The sequence below is a fragment of the Marmota flaviventris genome, chromosome 12 (genome assembly GCF_047511675.1).
Source record: "Marmota flaviventris isolate mMarFla1 chromosome 12, mMarFla1.hap1, whole genome shotgun sequence".
NCBI lineage: Eukaryota > Metazoa > Chordata > Mammalia > Rodentia > Sciuridae > Marmota > Marmota flaviventris.
In genome coordinates this window covers 47,069,230-47,088,269 of record NC_092509.1, presented here as the reverse complement: position 1 = coordinate 47,088,269, position 19,040 = coordinate 47,069,230, and the positions used below count along the sequence as shown (strand labels likewise).

General features: G+C 37.1%; 1 protein-coding gene across 2 annotated transcripts in view; it reads right to left on the bottom strand.

The window, feature by feature from the left end:
• Window positions 1-2,026: 2,026 nt before the first annotated feature.
• The window catches only part of Odad2 (outer dynein arm docking complex subunit 2), a 162,031-nt gene continuing 145,017 nt past the window's right edge, over window positions 2,027-19,040 (bottom strand). For both annotated transcript variants that reach the window (XM_027928670.2, XM_071619712.1), the window contains one exon: window positions 2,027-2,551. In XM_027928670.2, coding sequence (XP_027784471.2) covers window positions 2,438-2,551 — 114 coding nt within the window. In that variant the 3' untranslated portion in view covers window positions 2,027-2,437. The remainder of the gene's footprint in view (window positions 2,552-19,040) is intronic.

The following is a 19,040-nucleotide window of genomic DNA, read 5'->3' as shown; positions in this document are numbered from 1 at the left end:
CCTTAACAAAACTAACTTCCCATTCACTTTAAAAAGCTAGAAAAAGTTTTAAAAACAAACAAATGTTTGTTGTTTTTTAGTGCAAGGTATCTTGATAGCAGCAAACACACAGCTAACTGTGAATGGCACAAGATCATGGCAAGGACTTCTAAAAAAAAAAAAAACTTACCTCACAACTAAAGAGATTGGGAGATCTATTGGAGGATCTATTTAAAATTCCTTCCACCTTAAAATCCTTCCTCCTTTCAAACTGAAATAGCCATCTATTACCAAGAGAATATATTGTTTTCCCTAAGGGGAAAAAAGAAGCATAAGAAAGAAACTTGTCACTGAAAACTTATAAAGAATTAAGGTCCTTGGCCTTATATAGCACAAGATAAATATAAAGAAAACCCTCACACATAAACTAATGAAAAAAAAAATAGTGAATACTTTCACAGCATGTAGTGGCCCAACAATGGTGTGATTGTCCATATCTATATTCTCTGAAAGCTATAGGTATTTTCACTGGCTTTGGCATTTTCTAGTAAGATCAGAGTTTTCCATTATGCCATTTCACAAAAATAAGCCACAGATGATCTTTAAATTAAACTTCTCATTTATCTACTCTAAAGATACTACTTTTGGGTGTTTAGGAATTTTTTGAAAATTCTTCCTTTGAAAGACAAAATAATCATCATGTTAATTTTCTGTTTCCAAGGGGTTAGTTTCTTTTAAAATAGCACTGTGGTATTTATTGTATGCATTTACTAACCATGAAAACAGAAAGCCCAAGTTTTCTTCTATCCAGCACGCTGTAAAAAATATCAGTGCTTCCCAACAATGTCCACAGGGTTGTTTTTCTTGTTTGCTGTGTTTTTCCTGTTGTTTCCTTTCACTTTCTGGAACCAGTAATTTAAGGGTATTTTAAACTCTGAAGTCAATGGTAGAAGCTTCCTTTAATAATAATATAATCATAGCATGTTAATTCATTTCTTGTAGCTATCATAATCCATGGTTTCAAGATGAATTTTTAAGGTTGTAAAACAAAGCTAAATGGTGGCTTTAACAGAAATATTTATTGTTAGAAGATAACAGATTCACTTTATACTTAAAATTTTATTCTTAGCATTAATACCATTTCCTTGTTCATATTATCTTCTTTCCAAACCTCCTTTAAAAAGCAGTGGAGATGAATGGTTGTTTTATGAAGCCTTAAAATGCTCAGAAGTGCTTTATCTTTTTATTGGAGTATCTATCACTGGTATAATTTTCATCCTGTATGGGCTTTTCATTTTGTACAAATTATTTACATTGAATTCAATTAATTTTATGATCTTCTCCAAATTATGACAAGCATATACAGTACCTAATATTTTTCTATAAAACTGCCTTGCCTGCTCTTTAAAGCATTAACTAAGATTGTCAGCTTGCTGAGCCTGATGCATACAAAGCTATTTTTCTGGCTATTAGGTGCTCAGGACAGTCAGTTCCCAAACATTTCAGCACACTGAGGTTACATATGTGATGGTTTTAAGTGGATTCTAATGTTTCTTAACCTGATAAAATGCTATTAATCCTTTGTAGCCACTTTCTAAAAAGTACTTCGTGTGCTGAAAACAAGTTCAGAAATGCAAAGCAATTTTATGTGTAACAATATTATCCTCACATCAGCATAAATTAATTTCTTTCAATAAAAGTGTTGGTGAAACCCTGTGAGGGAAATCAAACATAATTGCTTATGCTCTGTGAGTTGAAGAATAAAGACGAACTCATTGCTTATGTTCTTGTAATTTGAATTATCTGATATGGTGACGGTTATACATTATCTTCTCAGATGTTTGATAGTAATTCAGGAGAAATCTGGGATGACCTCAGGATGATCTCTCTAAGTCCAGCTGCTTAACTCTAAATTCCATTTAATAACCGTTTGTGAAATCAGCACATCTCCTCAGAACTCTCCCGTGGGTTGCAAGTGATCAAACAGACAAGGCTATTATGACAAGACTGTTAGATAGGTTTAACAGAAAGGGAACTCTAAAGACACCCATGAGCGACTATGAAACTGCACCCTAGGAAAGCCATATTCTTTATTAAAATCTCCACAAATAACAAAAGCGTCATTGAAAAGTATGTGTGTTTCTCTCGCTATATATAGACTGTTTACATATATACTATTTACACATATTCCAAGTTCTTGGAAAATCATCACAAATTTGTTGGCTTCACATTTTATTACATGGCATATCCCTGAAACATTAAAAAGAACAAAAATATACCCATGCAATTTTCAGATAAAAAGTATCATTTGAACTTCTAATATGTATGTTTTCTTTTAGACTGTTTCCAAGATTTTGCTCATCAGTGTTTCCCAATTTAGGCTTCCTGGCCATGGGAATGACATGTCCTGGGTTATATAAAACTTGGTAGCTTGTCCTGGCAAGAAGCACTGCAGATTTCAAGAGTACCTTGCCTTTTCTGTAGCAAGAGCCAACCTGCGGATGTTGGATATACAACCTGCTGCAGCTTCCTGGAGTTCCTGATCAGGGGACCCAACCATATCCAGTAGCAGCTATCATAGGTAACAGAGGAGGAAGAGAAGAGAAACAAGAATAAAACCGTTAATCTAAAGTCATAACACTAATTTATAAAAATAATTTTAAACAGTAAGTATTTTTAAAAGCCACCAAAAAGAACATAAGAAATTCCATATAGGCAAATGCAAATATAACATGATGCTTTAATCAGATGTAGAATTCATCATGGATGAATTCTTACCTTTTAATTTTTTTGGAGCGGAGCTAGATCATTTCTTTGGGCATTACTAGAATGGGTTCTGCTTCTGAAACTTCTATGGCATTCTTTCTGGCTTTTCCACCTCCCAAGTTAACCAATCATACCACCCCTAGATTCTTACTGCATCCTCTTAGACTTAATCTCTCTGAATTACAGTCCATCTAATCATGCCATTGTCTAATTATATCAATCCCTCAATACCGACTGTCAGTGACTCCCAATGCCAAAAATCTAGAGCCTAAATTATTAACCTGTCGTATTATGACAGGACTGTTAGATGGGCTTAACAGAAAGGGAACACTAAAATAAATAGATAGATAGATAGATAGATAGATAGATATACATACATACATACATACATACATACATAAACAAACATACTCACTCCTTGGAGACTTTGCATACTTAAGCCTCAGTTTGCTTTTCCAGCCATTCATCTTTGTCCTGCCCCTTCATGCACTGCAAGGTCATACTTCCCCATTTAACTTGCCCTTCTTTTTTGCCGTTCCTCTCTCTAAAGTGCCCACCCAACCCTTCTCTTTGTTAACGGAATCCATCTTTGAAAATGTCAACTTTTCCACAAAGCCATCACAGATTTCCTCCATCCAACAAAAATGCCATTTCTTCTTTCTCAGAACTCTTAGGAGTTCATTCCCTTTCTAACAAATATTTGAGTTAATGTTTTTTGTCCCTGAGGTGATAAATGCTTAAACTTTTAAGGTCATATGTTACCTAGAGCACATAGTAGATGCCAAGTAAATGCCAAATTACAATTTTAAAATCTAGCAACTATGATTCTTATTAATAGTTCTGATAAAAGATAAAAAAGATTAATCTGGATAATATATTTTCTATATACTAGTGGTTGAGTACACATATGGGTGATACCAGAAAATGCAGATGACATAAAAAGTAAAGAAATATAATAAAGAGAAATATTGTAAAGTTTCTTAAATATGCCATACGTAGGACTTTGGCTTTTATTCTCTAGTAATAAATGGAAGTGATTTAAGTACTTTAATCAGGAGAGTGATATCGTCATATTTATGTTCTAGAAAAAGAATTTTTATAGAAACTTATAGATTATGAATTATAGAGTGAAGATACTGAAAGGTAATGCATTACCTTGCTAAATGTGATAAGGATTTAATAAAGGATAAGGATGATGAGGAAGGAAGGAATTCAAGGGCTATTTAACGACTTAGTAACTATTCAATAAATAACCCAAGAAATGTTGATTATACTAATAGAATAAAATAAAAATGGTAATCTCACATTATAATATCAACTCCAGATGGATTAATGAATTAATCCATTAAGTTCCAAGTTTTTAATTCTTCAAACACAATAAATATTTACGTATTATTACCATAAGTGGTTGATTTGTTGTTTAATTTAAGTTTTCATAGGCATTTCACATCTGGAACAAAATGGGTTCAATAAGAAAGGAAAAATGTAAAACATTTAGAAGGTTTTATACAAGAATATCTTGATGAAATTAGGGCATTGAAGGATGTCTGGCTTCTCTGTTACCTGACCTCCTAAATATCACTGATCTTCACCACCCCTCTAACTCCACAGTCATACACCAGTCCTTATTTTCCATCATACCCAAGAGTCCGCTTCCAAACTCTCTGACCACTGTGCCTTCCCTTATGATTCGATTATTTAACAATTCTTGTTTGTTCTCATCATGACCATGTACTTTGGCCCATTTATGCTTTTACTATATCAGTCTTTGTTTCATCCACTAACAGCTCAGATTCCATAGTCCATCTCTGCAGTAATTCCCTTACCAGTTTCTTAAACCTTCATAGGACAGCCATCCATTTAATGGTACATAAATCCCACTCGGCCTTCCTCATGTCTCCTCCAATAACTGAGACCTTCCAAAGGCAATATTCAGACAACAGGCAAATAGATCTACTATAAATTCAACAGCAACTACAAAAATCATTGCCCAGCAATCTAAATATGCCTCTCTCTAATTAGGTAACTTTCTCACTCTTTTCAATGACTATTTTAAATCTTATTTGTTTTCTGCAGTCTCTTATGCTTCCATCTGACCCCTGTTCTCAGGAGATGACCTGTAAGGACACCTTCTCAAACTTGATGGAAGCCACCCGACAGGAACTACTCTAACTAAAACTGCCACTCTACAAAGACCTTAACACATCTTTATTGTCTCCTTCCTTGCAGCTATAACAGATGTCTATCTCCTATACAAAGGCTGCTGCTACACCTGTATTTCCCATCCAGTCTCTGTCTCCTTGGAACATTTTAGTACCAAGCATTCCCTTTCTTCTTAATTAAACTTTAACCTCTTCCTTCCTAATAAGTTTTTTTCCATCATCATTTAAATAAATGTACATTTTTTCCACATTAAAAAAAAACAAAATGACACCATTTTCACCCCCATTTCTTCTTTTCATAGTCAAACTTCTTTTAAGACTTGTCTGGATTTACTATCTCCTGTCTTCAATTCCATTCAACTCACTACAGACTGGCTTCAGCCTTTAGTTTTCCATTGAAATGGCTCTTTGGGAGACCATCAGTAACTTCCATGTTATTAAAAGGAATGGATACTTCTGTGTTTGTATCTCATTTGATTCTTTAACAACATTCGGTATCATTGACTACTTTCTCCTTTTTGGAATATACTTTGTCATTGGATTTTATTTTTTTTTTCTTAGTGCCACACTCAAACCTCTGGCTTCACACATGTTGAGCATGTGCTTTACCACCCACCTAGATCCCCAGCCCTGCCTCTAGCATCTTACACCCTACTCTCCTGGTTTCTTCCTACCCACCTTTCTCTTCTTCTCAACCTTCATCAATGTCTCTATCTCTTCCTCTCATACATAATTTGTTAAAGTTACTCAGAACAATTCCTCTTCTGTTTTCCATTTTGTTCTCTCTCCCTAGATGATTGCTTTTACTACCTAAATTCAAATATCATTCACATGAAACCATCTCTAAATTTATCCTTTACCTCAGAACTTTCTTTCAAATGACACACTACTTATCTAATGCTCCTTAGACATCTCCATTTGGAAGTATAACAGCCATCTCAAACATAATATACTCCAAATGAAACTTAACTTTTTCTATCTAAACATGGGTCCCTCTCATTATTTTTCCATATCAATATCAATAGATATCATCACTTAGTTGTTTAAACAGAAATCCTATCTTATATTCACTTCTACCTTCATCTCTTCTACTGCTTCCCACGAATTACCATATCCTTGTGATCCAATGCCTACATATTTTTAAAGTCATTCATATCTATTGCTCTTGTCACCTCCTGTAAAGTCTATAGCAATTTCCCAGTGTCCTTGCATCTTGTCTTGGGTACTAATTAATTGCCTATAATTTATCATTTATACTGAATCCAAAGTAATTTTCTAAATTATAAAAAGTCACCAATAATAAGTAAAAACCCAAAGAAACAAAAGGGAACAAAATTTGAAAAGTCTTCAACAGAAAGAACCAGCCCTATGTGTCCATGGGAATGTAGGTCAGAATAAGGTTGTTATGTAAATACACACACACATGCACACACACATAATGCACACACATTTAAACACACTTATACACCCACATTCTCTATCTCTCTTTCTCTTCAGGAAGAGGCAATGATAATGGGAAAGAAGAACAGAATAGGCAGCTCTCCTTGGTCTCCCTCTCACATGACAGATATCTTTGTATAGCAACTTACACTTAAGTCTCTTTCCTTAGCTTGTAGCTTTTAACTCATTATACTGCAGTATTTTCATCAATCTACTGGTTTATACCTCACCTGGCTCTAAAGTTTTTAAAGCAGATATTATTATGTTAATTTTAGACTATTTCTGCTAAATATGTATCTCATGTAGTTCTTCCTCTGCTTTAATCATCCTTATACATCTTTTACTGCTTATTTCTGCCCACCTCCACCATGGTAATCCTCCTTGATCTTCAGTACTTAGTGTTACCTGTAAACCTGGAGGCTTCACTCTTCCTCATCATTATTAATCATTAAATATGAGCAGTTTCAGCCTTGATGCCAAAGAAGCCTACTAATAACATATTTCTGTTCCCAGATGTAGTTACTTTTCAATTTCTGCTTTCCAATCTTTAAATTATTTCTTATAGCAGAACAAAATGTTCCAGGACAGGAATTACAGTTTAGTGGTTGAGTATGTTTTAGCATGCACAAGGCCCTGGTTCAATTCCCAGCATGACAAACAAACAAAAACCCCAAAATACTCCAACCAATTTCTTGGTAAGTTATATAAACTCTTGAGGATTTTAAAAACTTACTAGTGATTTTACTTTATATGACTTATTTTCTTCCCAAGTAGATGATTATGAGTCCCCTCACTGATTCCTTTGTTTTATAAAATATAATAGTAAGAATCTCCCAATATTGTAAGTCATTTATTACTATATTAATTTTATTGTGATAGCCAATAAAATTTGAATGAACCTCACAAAAAAAATAAAGTCTCAGTTACCTGTAGACTTTTCTTGGCCCTGGATTAGAGGGTCTCGTGTCATACTCAATGTTTGATTTTCACAAGCAAATGGGATGTAGAAATAATCTGTGTGTTAGTCAGCTTTTTGTCTGTGACCAAAATACCTGACAAAAACAACTGTGAGGAAGAAAAGTTTATGGTTTCAGAGGTTCAGTCTATGGTTTGCTCTCTCCATTGCTCTAGGCTGGAGGTAAGGCAGATCATCATGGTGGAAGGGTGTGATACAAGAAAGCTGCTCAGGTCATGACAGCCAGGAAGCAGAGAGGGAGAGAGAGAAAGGCACCAGAGACAATTTAAACTCCAAAGGTAGGCATGCCTCAGTGACCTGTCTTTCCCAGCCATACCCATACTTACCACCCAGTAATTCTTTCAAATCATTAATCTATCAAGTGGATTAATCCATGGGTTAAATTATACTCTCATTATCTAATCATCAACTTTCAGGGGATACCTCATATCTAAACTACAATAATCTTCTCTCCAACTACACTCTATTTGTTGCTCAGTTAATTGGAAGAAAACAGATTGCCAACGATGGCAGGTACAGCAGTTGTAGAAGTCTATCGTACAGATGATTTCTACATAAACCCTTGTGCCCCCTACGATAGTTTTTTCATTGCTTTTATTTAATTAATTTATTTTATTTTATTTATTATAATTAGTTATACATGACAGCAGAATGCAATTCAATTCGTATTACACAAATAGAGCATAATTTTTCATGTCTCTGGTTGAACACAAAGTTGTCATTGATTTTTAAATCTAGGAAGAGTAAAACAGAGTCCTAGAGGGAAACCCTAACTATCTTAGAAGGGAACAAGATAATTCAGCTCCTTTGTGAAGTCTATGTCAGACAGTAATAGTAGTGCGGGCTTTGAGGTCACGGCATCTTGGAGTTATATCCTTGTTATCCCTCTTCACCATATCTTTTCACATGTTTAATGGAAGTCTCTCTCTCTAAGGGTCATTGTGAAGACACATGAAGTAATGGAAACATGTTTGCACATGATTGAACATCTGTATGCATGTCCTCTTCCTGTCTACACCATTTGATTGTTCCCTTCCTGTTTTTGTCTGATTGTTCCCTGAAAAGTATCCTGACCAAGTTGTGAGAGGGAAGCATGGAGAATCCCAGGCTGGGAGAATCTACACTGCAAAGGGTAGAGGAGTTCTTTCAGAAGAGAAAAGAACAACAGAGAGGGAAGGAAGGGAGTAAAGGGGAAAGAGGGAAGAATTTCTATCCTATTCTAAAGGCAGAATTTGAAATTTGGAGTAAGGAGCTTATTTTGTAGTAAGAGAGACAGACTGAATATATACACATATATATAAAAAAAAAAAGATCTTGAAGAAGTTTAACAGCACATAATCCTGTGCTCTCTTTTCAAGAGAGAGCAAAACGAGGATTAAAATTATTTTCAGTTGCTATTTGGTTGCCAGGCTTTTGTTTCTCTGAGGGCATTTCCATGTCAGGACTGGACCATGAGGCAGCTTGGCTTCATACAGGTTATGCATTTGAACAGCAGAGCCCAGTGCCCAATACAAAGCAAGCACTCCATAGATGGTATTTGCTCTCATGGTGACTATTTCGTCAGTTCCAAAGTCTGGATCTGGCATTGATTTTTTTGGAGGCCAGCCCTGGTTCCTTTGGGAGGAATTTTGGCCCTGAGGGCAGTCTAGCCTCTGTCAACACTTGTTCCAGTACTGACCCCCCTTGGGTTCCAGTGACCCAGGATTCTCTGGGTGTCAGCTGTGGCTGCCCTGAAGTGCTTCCTTAGAAAGGAACTCCTTGATCTCATGCCTTTCAAAACCAAATATACGTTTTGTTTATACACCCTCAGACCAGGTTGTTGTTCTCTGGTCTCCCTTGGGCTTTCCAAGAGTAGGTGTCTTCACTCCCAGACCCTTGATGTCAGTCATAATTTCACATTGCATCAACCAATACACTGTGAGCCTGGACTGCCTGCAGCAGGTTGGCTATTCCAGGAGTCAGCCAGGTAAGGGTGTTAAAGAGAGCGTCTCTGAGCATTCACATGCCTCGTCTTAGAAGAAAATGCTTAATCAATGCTGGTGCCCTTTTTTAAGACTCATAAGTGACTTTTCCTTTTACCTGACACATTCTAGTCCTGAATGGACTATGGCTCTTTGGGGAATTTATTTTGCCCGAGTGTCTTATATTTACCATGAGGTTTCATTCTAAATTCCCTATGGCAGATATAGAAATTTTTAATTTTTAGCCTAACATGTAGACCAATGGAGCCCAGCGGTTCACTATTTTAAAGACCTAAAGTATGGTGATTGTAAACATGGTAGAAAAGAAGCAGACAGAAGGAGGAAGCATGTGGCTTAGCATAGAGCATGTGGTGGGCAGCGAGAGTCACTTCCTTCAGCTTTGCTTAGTGTCTCTGTGGCATCAAGCCCATAGGTTACTTAATGTTTGCATAACATGAAATGATTTTATTAGCTACCAAGTTTACTATGTGCCAGGCATTGTGATTTATTCTTTACTGATGAATACTCTGCCCATTTTACTTAGCCAAGGACATTCTCATTCAAGGGTATAGAGTTGGAAGTTTAGAATTTTCTGTGTGCTCAGCATATGCACAACTTGATATTTGAGAAGCACTCCCAGGATATCTTTTGGTTTTTTTCTGCTAAGTTTGAATTCATTGTTTTTCCCCAAACTTTATTTCCTTGTTGATGAAATGTTAATCTTTATTTGCTCTGCACCCACGGGCTATGCATTGGATGCTGTCTGACAAATGCAATAAGGATATGCTACTACCCAAACTGCCATCTGAACAATATGTACTATATATGTGTCTCAGCTTGGAATCAGGCTCCAGGATATGTTTTTATTTTTCTAAGAGCTTCCCAAGAAAACTAGGGCACTCCAGGGAATTCTTTAAAGCTAACAGAAACATTCACATAACAGAAACTTTGTACAAAATCCCGAATTTGGAGGGCAGCTAAGAGATGAAGAACAGCACATGTTTTCAAATCAGTAACACACGGAGCCAGGGGAAGGTGGTTTGTAGTATTTTGTGACAATTATTCTTAAAAGCAATGGTTTCCTTTAGAAAGTGAGATGCAAATTGGATACAAGTTGAATGTGGAAATGATATACCATTTTTTTTTTTGGCTATATGTTTTTTGATCTATTGACTTTTTCCAACTATAAAGAAATTTTTAATATTATAAGGGGGAAAAACACCTCAGGTTTAACTTTTTGAAGTGTTTGTTCCTTTCAAAACATTTCCTCTTTTTAATCCTCCCCCTTCCCCAAGCACAGCCAAGGACTTTAAATTTATTGTGAGTTTCATATATACATTGAAGGGAAACTAGCCCCCTTGCTTTAAAACTTAATTGCACAGAGCACTTTAAAACATCATTGAAACAAATAACTTTTTACAATGTTGGAGTGAACGAGGACATGGGGAGGGCACACTGAGCAGTCTGTGGAAGGGACTGACACAAATACTTCCTCCAGCATGAAAGGCTTTGATCTTAAGGCTGGTGCCCTCAGTGTGCAGCTGTGACCCACAGCTCACATCTTCTGGAAGGTGAGTCTTAGGTAGCATGGGAATGGTGTCTGCATTTGATTTTTACTTTTATATTTAACAGTTCATGATTTTATATAACATTTCAGTTGTATGAAAAATATGTACCAATTTGAGTGATAACAGATTTTCTTGTGGTTTGACTCCACATTGTTTGGGTGAACACACAGACTGGAAATATGAGTTTTAATTAGAGCCGGATGAGCTCCGAAATACCTGCGCACACACCCAACTTAACAGGTTTTTTTGGAAACATCTTGAGTTTCCAGAGCTGACTTGAACTGAGAAAGCTTTGCCATTTTCCTGTTTACACAGCATTGTTGTGTGGTTGTAGCATAAAGGCACAACTCAGAAACAAGAGATGCATTTGGACTGCTTGCAGAAGGACTTCTCAACTATTTGGGCTGGCTGGGGTTCTGCTGCTGTTCCAACAGACTCCACCGCGGTTTCTTTTACATCCAGACTCTGAGCCCTGGTAATTCACTTCATATGACATCGCACCAGAACCAGGGGCCTCAAAATACATTTCACATTTGCTGGTTGGGGCAAAACCTTTGATGCTGCTTGGTCAGTGAAAGAGATCTCCACTGGCTTGCCTTTTGGTGATGTCTATCCTGCTCTGGATGACAGAAGAGCATGCCATGTTCTATTGTTTAAATGTCTCCACCAAAACTCATGTTGAAATTTAACCTCCACAGTGAGGTATTAAGAGGGGTTGCAAAATTTTGGAGTTAGAAAATACAATATCAGCGAAGAAATACAAAGAAGACAACAGAGAAGTGAAATCAACTGGTAATATTTTAAATTATCAGTGTTCACTTCTTTCCCTGATTGACCTTTATACGACCAGATGAGAGAAAGATAGATCTGCACCCAGCTGTCAACTTCTCTCAGAGCTAATAGAGCTAGCAAAAGGTGCCATTTATGATAAAGACATGGAGAAGTACCCACTGATAATCATGTCTTCTATTATCTCCAACAAGGAGATAAAGTTGCATTTATAAAGGTCTCAGAATAAGGTCTGGCCCACAGTCACTGCTCTCCAGTTGTTAGTCATTATTACTCAAGTAGAAAACAACTTCAGACACTGTATGCTCATTCTGACACCAGTAACAAGTAACAAGTGACAAAATATGCTCAATATTAGCTGGCACGACTGACCTTCTCATGAAGAAGTCAGGTTGCTGCTGCCCAGTAGATGCTGAGTCTTGTGGATGGGCACCCCTGTGCATGGAATGGTAAGAAGCCCAGGGAAAGGTCACCAAAACAGAGCCCTTAAGCCCCTGTCAGCTTCTGCTTCTTTGATAGGTTCCAGAGTCACTTCTGGAAAAATGTGTGAGCCCAGAGAGACAGGATTTATAGCACTCAACTTCTGGAGGGCTGTAATAGGGACTGAGTACTGAATGACTCATAGAAATAGAGTACAAGGCACAGAATTCTCTGCTTTGGTTTTCATCATGGCTTCCCTCTGGTTCTAGAAGGAGCTCAAAGAACATTTCCATGGGGTAAAATGGTCCAGGAGATCTAGCAGTCAGGAATTTGACCAGGAATGGATTAGATAGTGAGTTGGACTCACCGACATTCTCTCTGAGCAGATGATACTGGTATAATCCTGTACTGTAATAGTGTCCTTAAAATGTGCAAGGGAGGGAAACTTACCGTCTTATTGCTTCTGGTTTTATTGAGAAGCTCAAAGTAATTCTTACTCTTGACGTGTGGTTTTGGTGTCCCTCTTCCCAGCTCTCTTTCGAAGATTGTAGAACTTTTTCTTTGTACTTGTCGTCTAAAAGTTCATGGTATTGTAACCTGTCACAGGTCTATTTTTACCTATTGCATGCAAGCATTTGATGGGACCTTTCAATAGGGCAATTTGTACAATTCTATACTAGGAAACTTTCATGGAATTATTTCATTTTATTTTCTTCCCTCAATTTTCTGTTACCTCTTCTGGAACTGATATGCTGAGGTAAGATCTTTTATATTGGTTTTCTAATTTCCCTATCTTTCCTTTCCCGCTTTTATATACTTTTGTTCTACTTTTTTTGAGCTGTTTTAAAACTTTATTTTCCAACTCTTCTGTTGAGTTTATGTTTCCTGAATGTTCTTTCTCTTCTTTTTCTTATAGAATTCTGTTCTAGTTTCATGGAGGAAATATCTAATGGTATTAATTACAATAATTTAATCAATAGTTTGATTTTTTTCTTCTCTCTGCTACACTCTATTTCTTCCAAAGATTTGTGTGTTTATTTATGTTTGTTTTGGTCTCTATCTTCCACATTTAAGGCATCCTTCAGTTGTTAGTAACTTTATTTGGTGACTGGGAGTTCTGAGCACATACATGGGGCTACTTGACTTTGCACTTTACTACAGGGTAATCTAGGTGGTCTCAGGGCCACTTATAATTTATTTCTTCTTGAAGACACCAGTTTGAAGACAGCTGAAATGCAGCCCTCACTTGATAACCAATTCATGAACGCTGGTTGGAACAGTGTCTTCTGGAAGAAGAGGCATCCTTTCCTTCCTTACTGATGGGTAACCTCTTAACCTCCACCACCTTCTGTAATCTACCTGTACTCACAGTGACTGCTGTCCTTCAGTCCTGTTCTACCCTTTCCAGACAGGGGCTGGTTGGGGAGGGTCAGTGGCTTCTCTGTGAGTTGGGAAAGGGGCTCTGGCTTTCACTCAGTTTTCCTTATTGTAACCTCCACCCTCCACCAGTTCCAGAGGCACCGAATGCTGCCAGTTTCTATGTCCTGGGGCTTCTACAGAGAAAATGTGGTTTAATCTAAGCTTTGCACTTTGATGCCTCAGGTCAACTAGTCAGTTGCCACTCTTTCATTTGAATTTCCATTTACAAAATGTCGTTGCTTTGTCTCCTCTGAAATCCTCCAATTCTTCCTCTCTATGTTGGTCTATGTTTTTGTTTTTCCATTTTATTTATTTTTTTAAGTCCCTTGATTGTTATGTTAGTAGACTTCAGAAGGAAGTAAAATTAAGATTCAGGAGTGGAATCTGCGGCCTTATCTGGAACAATCCATAGGTTTTCTCCCAGCTCTAAGAACAGTGCATTCTTGAAATCAACTTTGGATAAAGCACCTTCCCTTTACTTGGGTTTCTCCCATTGGTGAGAGATTAAGTCTATGTGTTTGTCTAGGTCCCATTGTTAGCTATGCTTTTAAGAAAATATTTAGAAACTTCACAAGGATAAAACCCAGCTTCTAACCCTCCCATCCCAAACCTGATTTTCTACAGCCTCCTCTTCTTGATCAATGCCAACTCTTGGGGGTGGAAACCTTGGCGAATCTTTGACACCTTCCTTTCTCTCATAGCTCTTATCCAAGACCTGCACAAAACCTATTGAATTTACTTTCAAGTGTACTCCAAATATGACCTCTTCTCATTATACTCACAGCTATGGACTGAACCACTATACTCTATTGACCGAATTTACTGATTAGACAAAATCTTGAAGTGCAAAAGGATCTGGAGCTGACTTTGAAGGTACAGCCTGGAGAAAACTAAAACATTCAGAATGTAGGAGCAGCTTTCTTCCTTTTTAAGGAGAAAAGGTAGAGAAGAAAATGACAGCTAAGTGATCCTCTAGGAAAATGTTCAGAAATGGCATGGGACTTTCTAAGAACTGACAAAGTCTAGTACGCATCCTGGAAGTTGTTGACTCTGCTATAATGAATATTCCCTTCATTGCTCCAATTTTTAAAATTCTTTTGGCTTTTCACACAATGGTCCTATAAGAATGTTTTGTTTGGGTTGTTTTAGTTGGTTTGTTTTTTTCATGGTAAGACAAGTTAAGAGGGTAAGTAAAAAGAATTGAGTTTCAAATCTAAGCCAGGTCCATTAGAGACAGGGACAGCATACTTAACAGAAGCAAGAAAAACTATAACCTGAATCAGGTTTTCAAAAACTAGTGATGTCTGACAGTATTTAGATTCCCCTCCAAATTAGACTTTGCCTAGGGCATGGTAAAGCTTGGGGGTACTTGAGATGCTTCCTACATGGTAAGGGGAAGAGTAGCCCCAAATGACACTTTGAGTTATGAGAAGTATGTTTTTCTGAAGTATGAATAAAATTGTGCATCAAAATGACATCACATCTCAAAATGCAGCAAATAGAATAATTTTGACCCCAATAACTTCTCCTCTAGCCTCAGACCTTGACCTCCTCAAGGCTGCTGATTTCCATCTTCATCTTTCATTCTCCATAGCAGCTATTTAAAACTTTCTCCACTCTCCTCAGATTACCTGCCGCGCAACTTCAGTTGTCTCCCTCTTAACATATGCCTCTGCCTCCTACTTGGTGGGGAAAATAGAAATCACAAAAGGGAGATGGCCCAACTCTGCCATCACACTACAGATTTCCACTGCCAGTGCACCTGGGCTTTCCTCCTTCCCACGGAACATGGAGCAGGTGTCTCCCTTCCTGCCAAACTCATCTCCTTGTCCTCATGCTCTGCATTACCCTGGCTTCCTCTCCACCTCCTCCAGAAGCCCACTGTACCATTATCCCCAATCCTTCCTTGTCTTGCCAATTAGCATTTAAACATGCTTGACTCTCTGCTGTCTAAGAACAGAAATAAAACCATCAAATAAAAGAAAAAAGACCCAAACACCAAAAACCTCCTTTATCTCCTCCAGTGACCACCATTGCTCCCCTTCCTTCTTGGCCAAACTTTTCAAGAGCAGCCTCCACGTGCGGCCTCCATTTCCTCAGGTGTGTTTCAAAGTGAATGGTAATTGCTTTGTGATGAAACCACTAAACACTTTGGTTTTTGTCTTACTTTACTTTTAAGTAACACTTGTCCCCTCGGTCATATCTTTGTGCTTAAAATATATTTTCTCTTGACATGTTTATAATAATACTTTGCTGATTTGTTTGGATTTTGCTTCTAATTGTTTCTTTTGTTGAACAGTTTTTTTAGCCCATTCTGATATGACTCAGAACATCATGGTAGGTCCTTAAACCCTCTCATCTTCCTTTATATATCCTCCAAGGGAACTGCTAGCCACACTTACTCTTTCATGAAACATGGTTCTCAAAGTTGTATTTCGGTTCTATCAAGTGTGTGTGTATGTGTGTGTGTGTGTGTGCGCGCACGCACGCATGTCTGTGTGTTTGTGTGCACACATCTCTTCTTATGTCTTTCAAGATTTCAAGGTCATTTGTGTTCCAAATGAATTTTCATTTTCCTTCACAAGCAGATCCCCTCTATGCATCTTAAGTCCTATTGTCTAAGCCAGACATTTAAGCATTATCTCTTTGCCTTATTTTCATTCTTTACTTGCAAAAATCTCACCAAAGTCTATTGCTTTTACTTTTCAAATATTTCTTGAGGGGGTGGGGGCACATGCTCCCAAGGTAATGTTTATAACATTGGACATATATGCTGAATCAGTGTGTTTCTGACCCTGATTAACCATAACACAGTCAGTTCTCAGCCCTGGCTACACATTTAAACATAACATAGCTTGCTGGGAAGTCTCAGTGAGGGGGCCTAACCATAGCCATTTTAAGCCTGCCCCAACATACCCATTTCTCTCTACCTCTAGTGCTATAATCTTAGTTGAAGCCATTATTCTCTCTCCAAGAAGTATTCTCTCTCTCTTTCAGCCATGATCCTATTCATTCTCAAATCAAACTTTTTAAAGGCAAATTGAACCAATTGAGTCTCCTGTTCAAAATATTTAAACAGCTACCTACTGTAAAATTCTAAGTCTCCGACCCCAATGCCAAGACCAGTCCTAGTATAACTCAGTGATGGCCATGCCAAAGATTTCAGGATGACACCCACAGTCTGGGCCTCTAAATCTGCCCTGAGCTCCATGCTAGCTCTGCAGACTCAATCTCTGAACTCATTCCAGTACCCAACCAGCCTCAGTGGCTCTGGGCTCAATCCAGTGCCAGGTGGTTCATAGTGGCACTGAGCTACAATATGAAGCCAGCTCTCACAGAATCACACTCCAGACCCAAGCCAGCATCTGATCATCTCCTGCACACACAGCCTCGAAGTCCACCCCAACACAGGCCTGCCCACTATTTCTGGCACCAGGCCAACCTGCCTCAGAACTCAAGCAGTCAGTTTACCTTTGGACTATGCCAAATGATCTGCCCCAAATCCCTGAATGGCTGGGTGGTGACAGTTTCCTAGAAAGAGCTAGTCAACAAAGACTGGAATAAGCCCCTCTTTCAAGTGTACAGAGATCAATGTAAAGCAATAAGAAACATAAAAAACCAAGGAGACATATCACCAAAAGAACACAGAACAGTAATCTCCCAGCAGCTGGCCCTAAATAAATGGAGATATATAAAATGCCTGGAAAGAATTCAAAATAATCATTTTAAGAAATTTCAGTGAAATTTAAAAAATATAGATAAATAATTCAGTGAAGTCAGGAATCCAATCAATGACATAAGCCAAATTAGAAATTTTACAGAGAGATTGAAGTTTTATATATCTTTAAATAGAAATCTTGGAACTAAAAAATATAATGTATGCATGTAATGAAAAATTCAACAAAGGGCATGCACAGCAGAATTCATCAAGTGGAGGAAAAACTCTGTGAACCTGAAGATAGGTTATTTGAAAATATACCTTTGAATGAGATGAAAAGAAAAATGAAAAGGAATAAAGAAAAGCTTATGGGATTTATAGGACATCATCAAAAGAGCAAATGTTTCAGTCACAGAAGTCCATGAAGAGAAAGACAAAGACAAAGGGGTAAAAAAAATATTTAAAAAAATAATAGCTGAAAAATTATCTAAATCCAGGGAAAAATAAAAATCTAAATTTCTAGTTATATGAAGGTCAAAGTTCTCCAACCAGATTCAACGGAAACAATATTAAAACATACAATCATAAAACTGTTAAAAAATCAAGGACAGAGAAAGGATTCTAAAATCATCAATATAAAAGAAGCAAATAGCATTCGAGGGAGTTCCAATAAGGCTAGCAGTTGATATCTCAGCAGAAACAATATAGGCCAGGCAATACATTCAAAATGCTAAAGTGCTGAAAACCCTGCACCCTAAGAGTAAATTATCCTTCTGAATTGAAGAAGTGATACAGACTTCCCCAGATGAACAAAAGCTCAGAGAGTTTAGCACTACCAGACTTATCTTATAAGAAATGCTAGAGGGAGCCAGGTACAGTGGCACACGCCTATAATTCCAGTGACTTGGGAGGATGAGGCTGAAGGATCACAAGTTCAAGACCAGCCTCAGGAAATTAGTGAGGCCCTTTGAGGTGCTTTCTCAAAATAAAAAATAAAAAGGGATGGGGCTGTGGTTCAGTGGTAAAGGCCCCTGGATTCAATATCCAGCACAAAACAATTTTAAAAAATAAAAACAAAACCAATCAACCAAACAACAACAACACTACAGAGAGAGTTCTTTAAACAAGAAAAAAGGATGCTAATTAATAACACAAAAACATAAGAGAAAATAAAACTCACTGGGGTAGTAAGCACATATCAAATTCAAAATACTTTAATACTGTAATGGTGGTGTGTAAATCACATGTATTTTTAGTATAAAGGTTGAAAGAAAAAACTATGAGACTATAATAGCTATGATAATTTGTTAAAGGATACGCAATAGAAAAATATATAAATTGTCATATCAAAAATTTTAAATGTGGGAAGGAATAGGGTATAACTGTCGAATTTTTGTATGTGATCCAAGTTAAGTTGTTAACCAGTTTAAAATAGCCTTTTATAATATAAGCTGGTTTTTTTGGTAAGCCTCATGGTTGCCACAAAATAGAAATTTATAGTAGATATACAAAGATATAAGTAAGAAATTGAAGCATACCACAAGAGAAAAATTATCTAACTAAAGAGGAAGACAGGAAGAGAGGAAGAAAGGAACAAAGAATCTATTAAACAGGCAGGAAATAATGAACAAAATGGCAGGAATGAGTCCTTATCTATCAATTATTACCTGGAATCTAAATGGATTAAATTATCAATTAAAAGATATAGATTATATGACTAGATGAAAAAGCAAGATGCAACTATAATGCTGACTATAAGAGACTCATTTCACCTCTAAGAGATGCACATAAACTAAAAGTGAAAGGATGGAATAAAGATATTCCATTGAAATGGAAACCAGAATAAAAGGAGGGGTAGCTAACTATACTTTTATCAGATAAAATAGAAATTCAGGTTAAAAA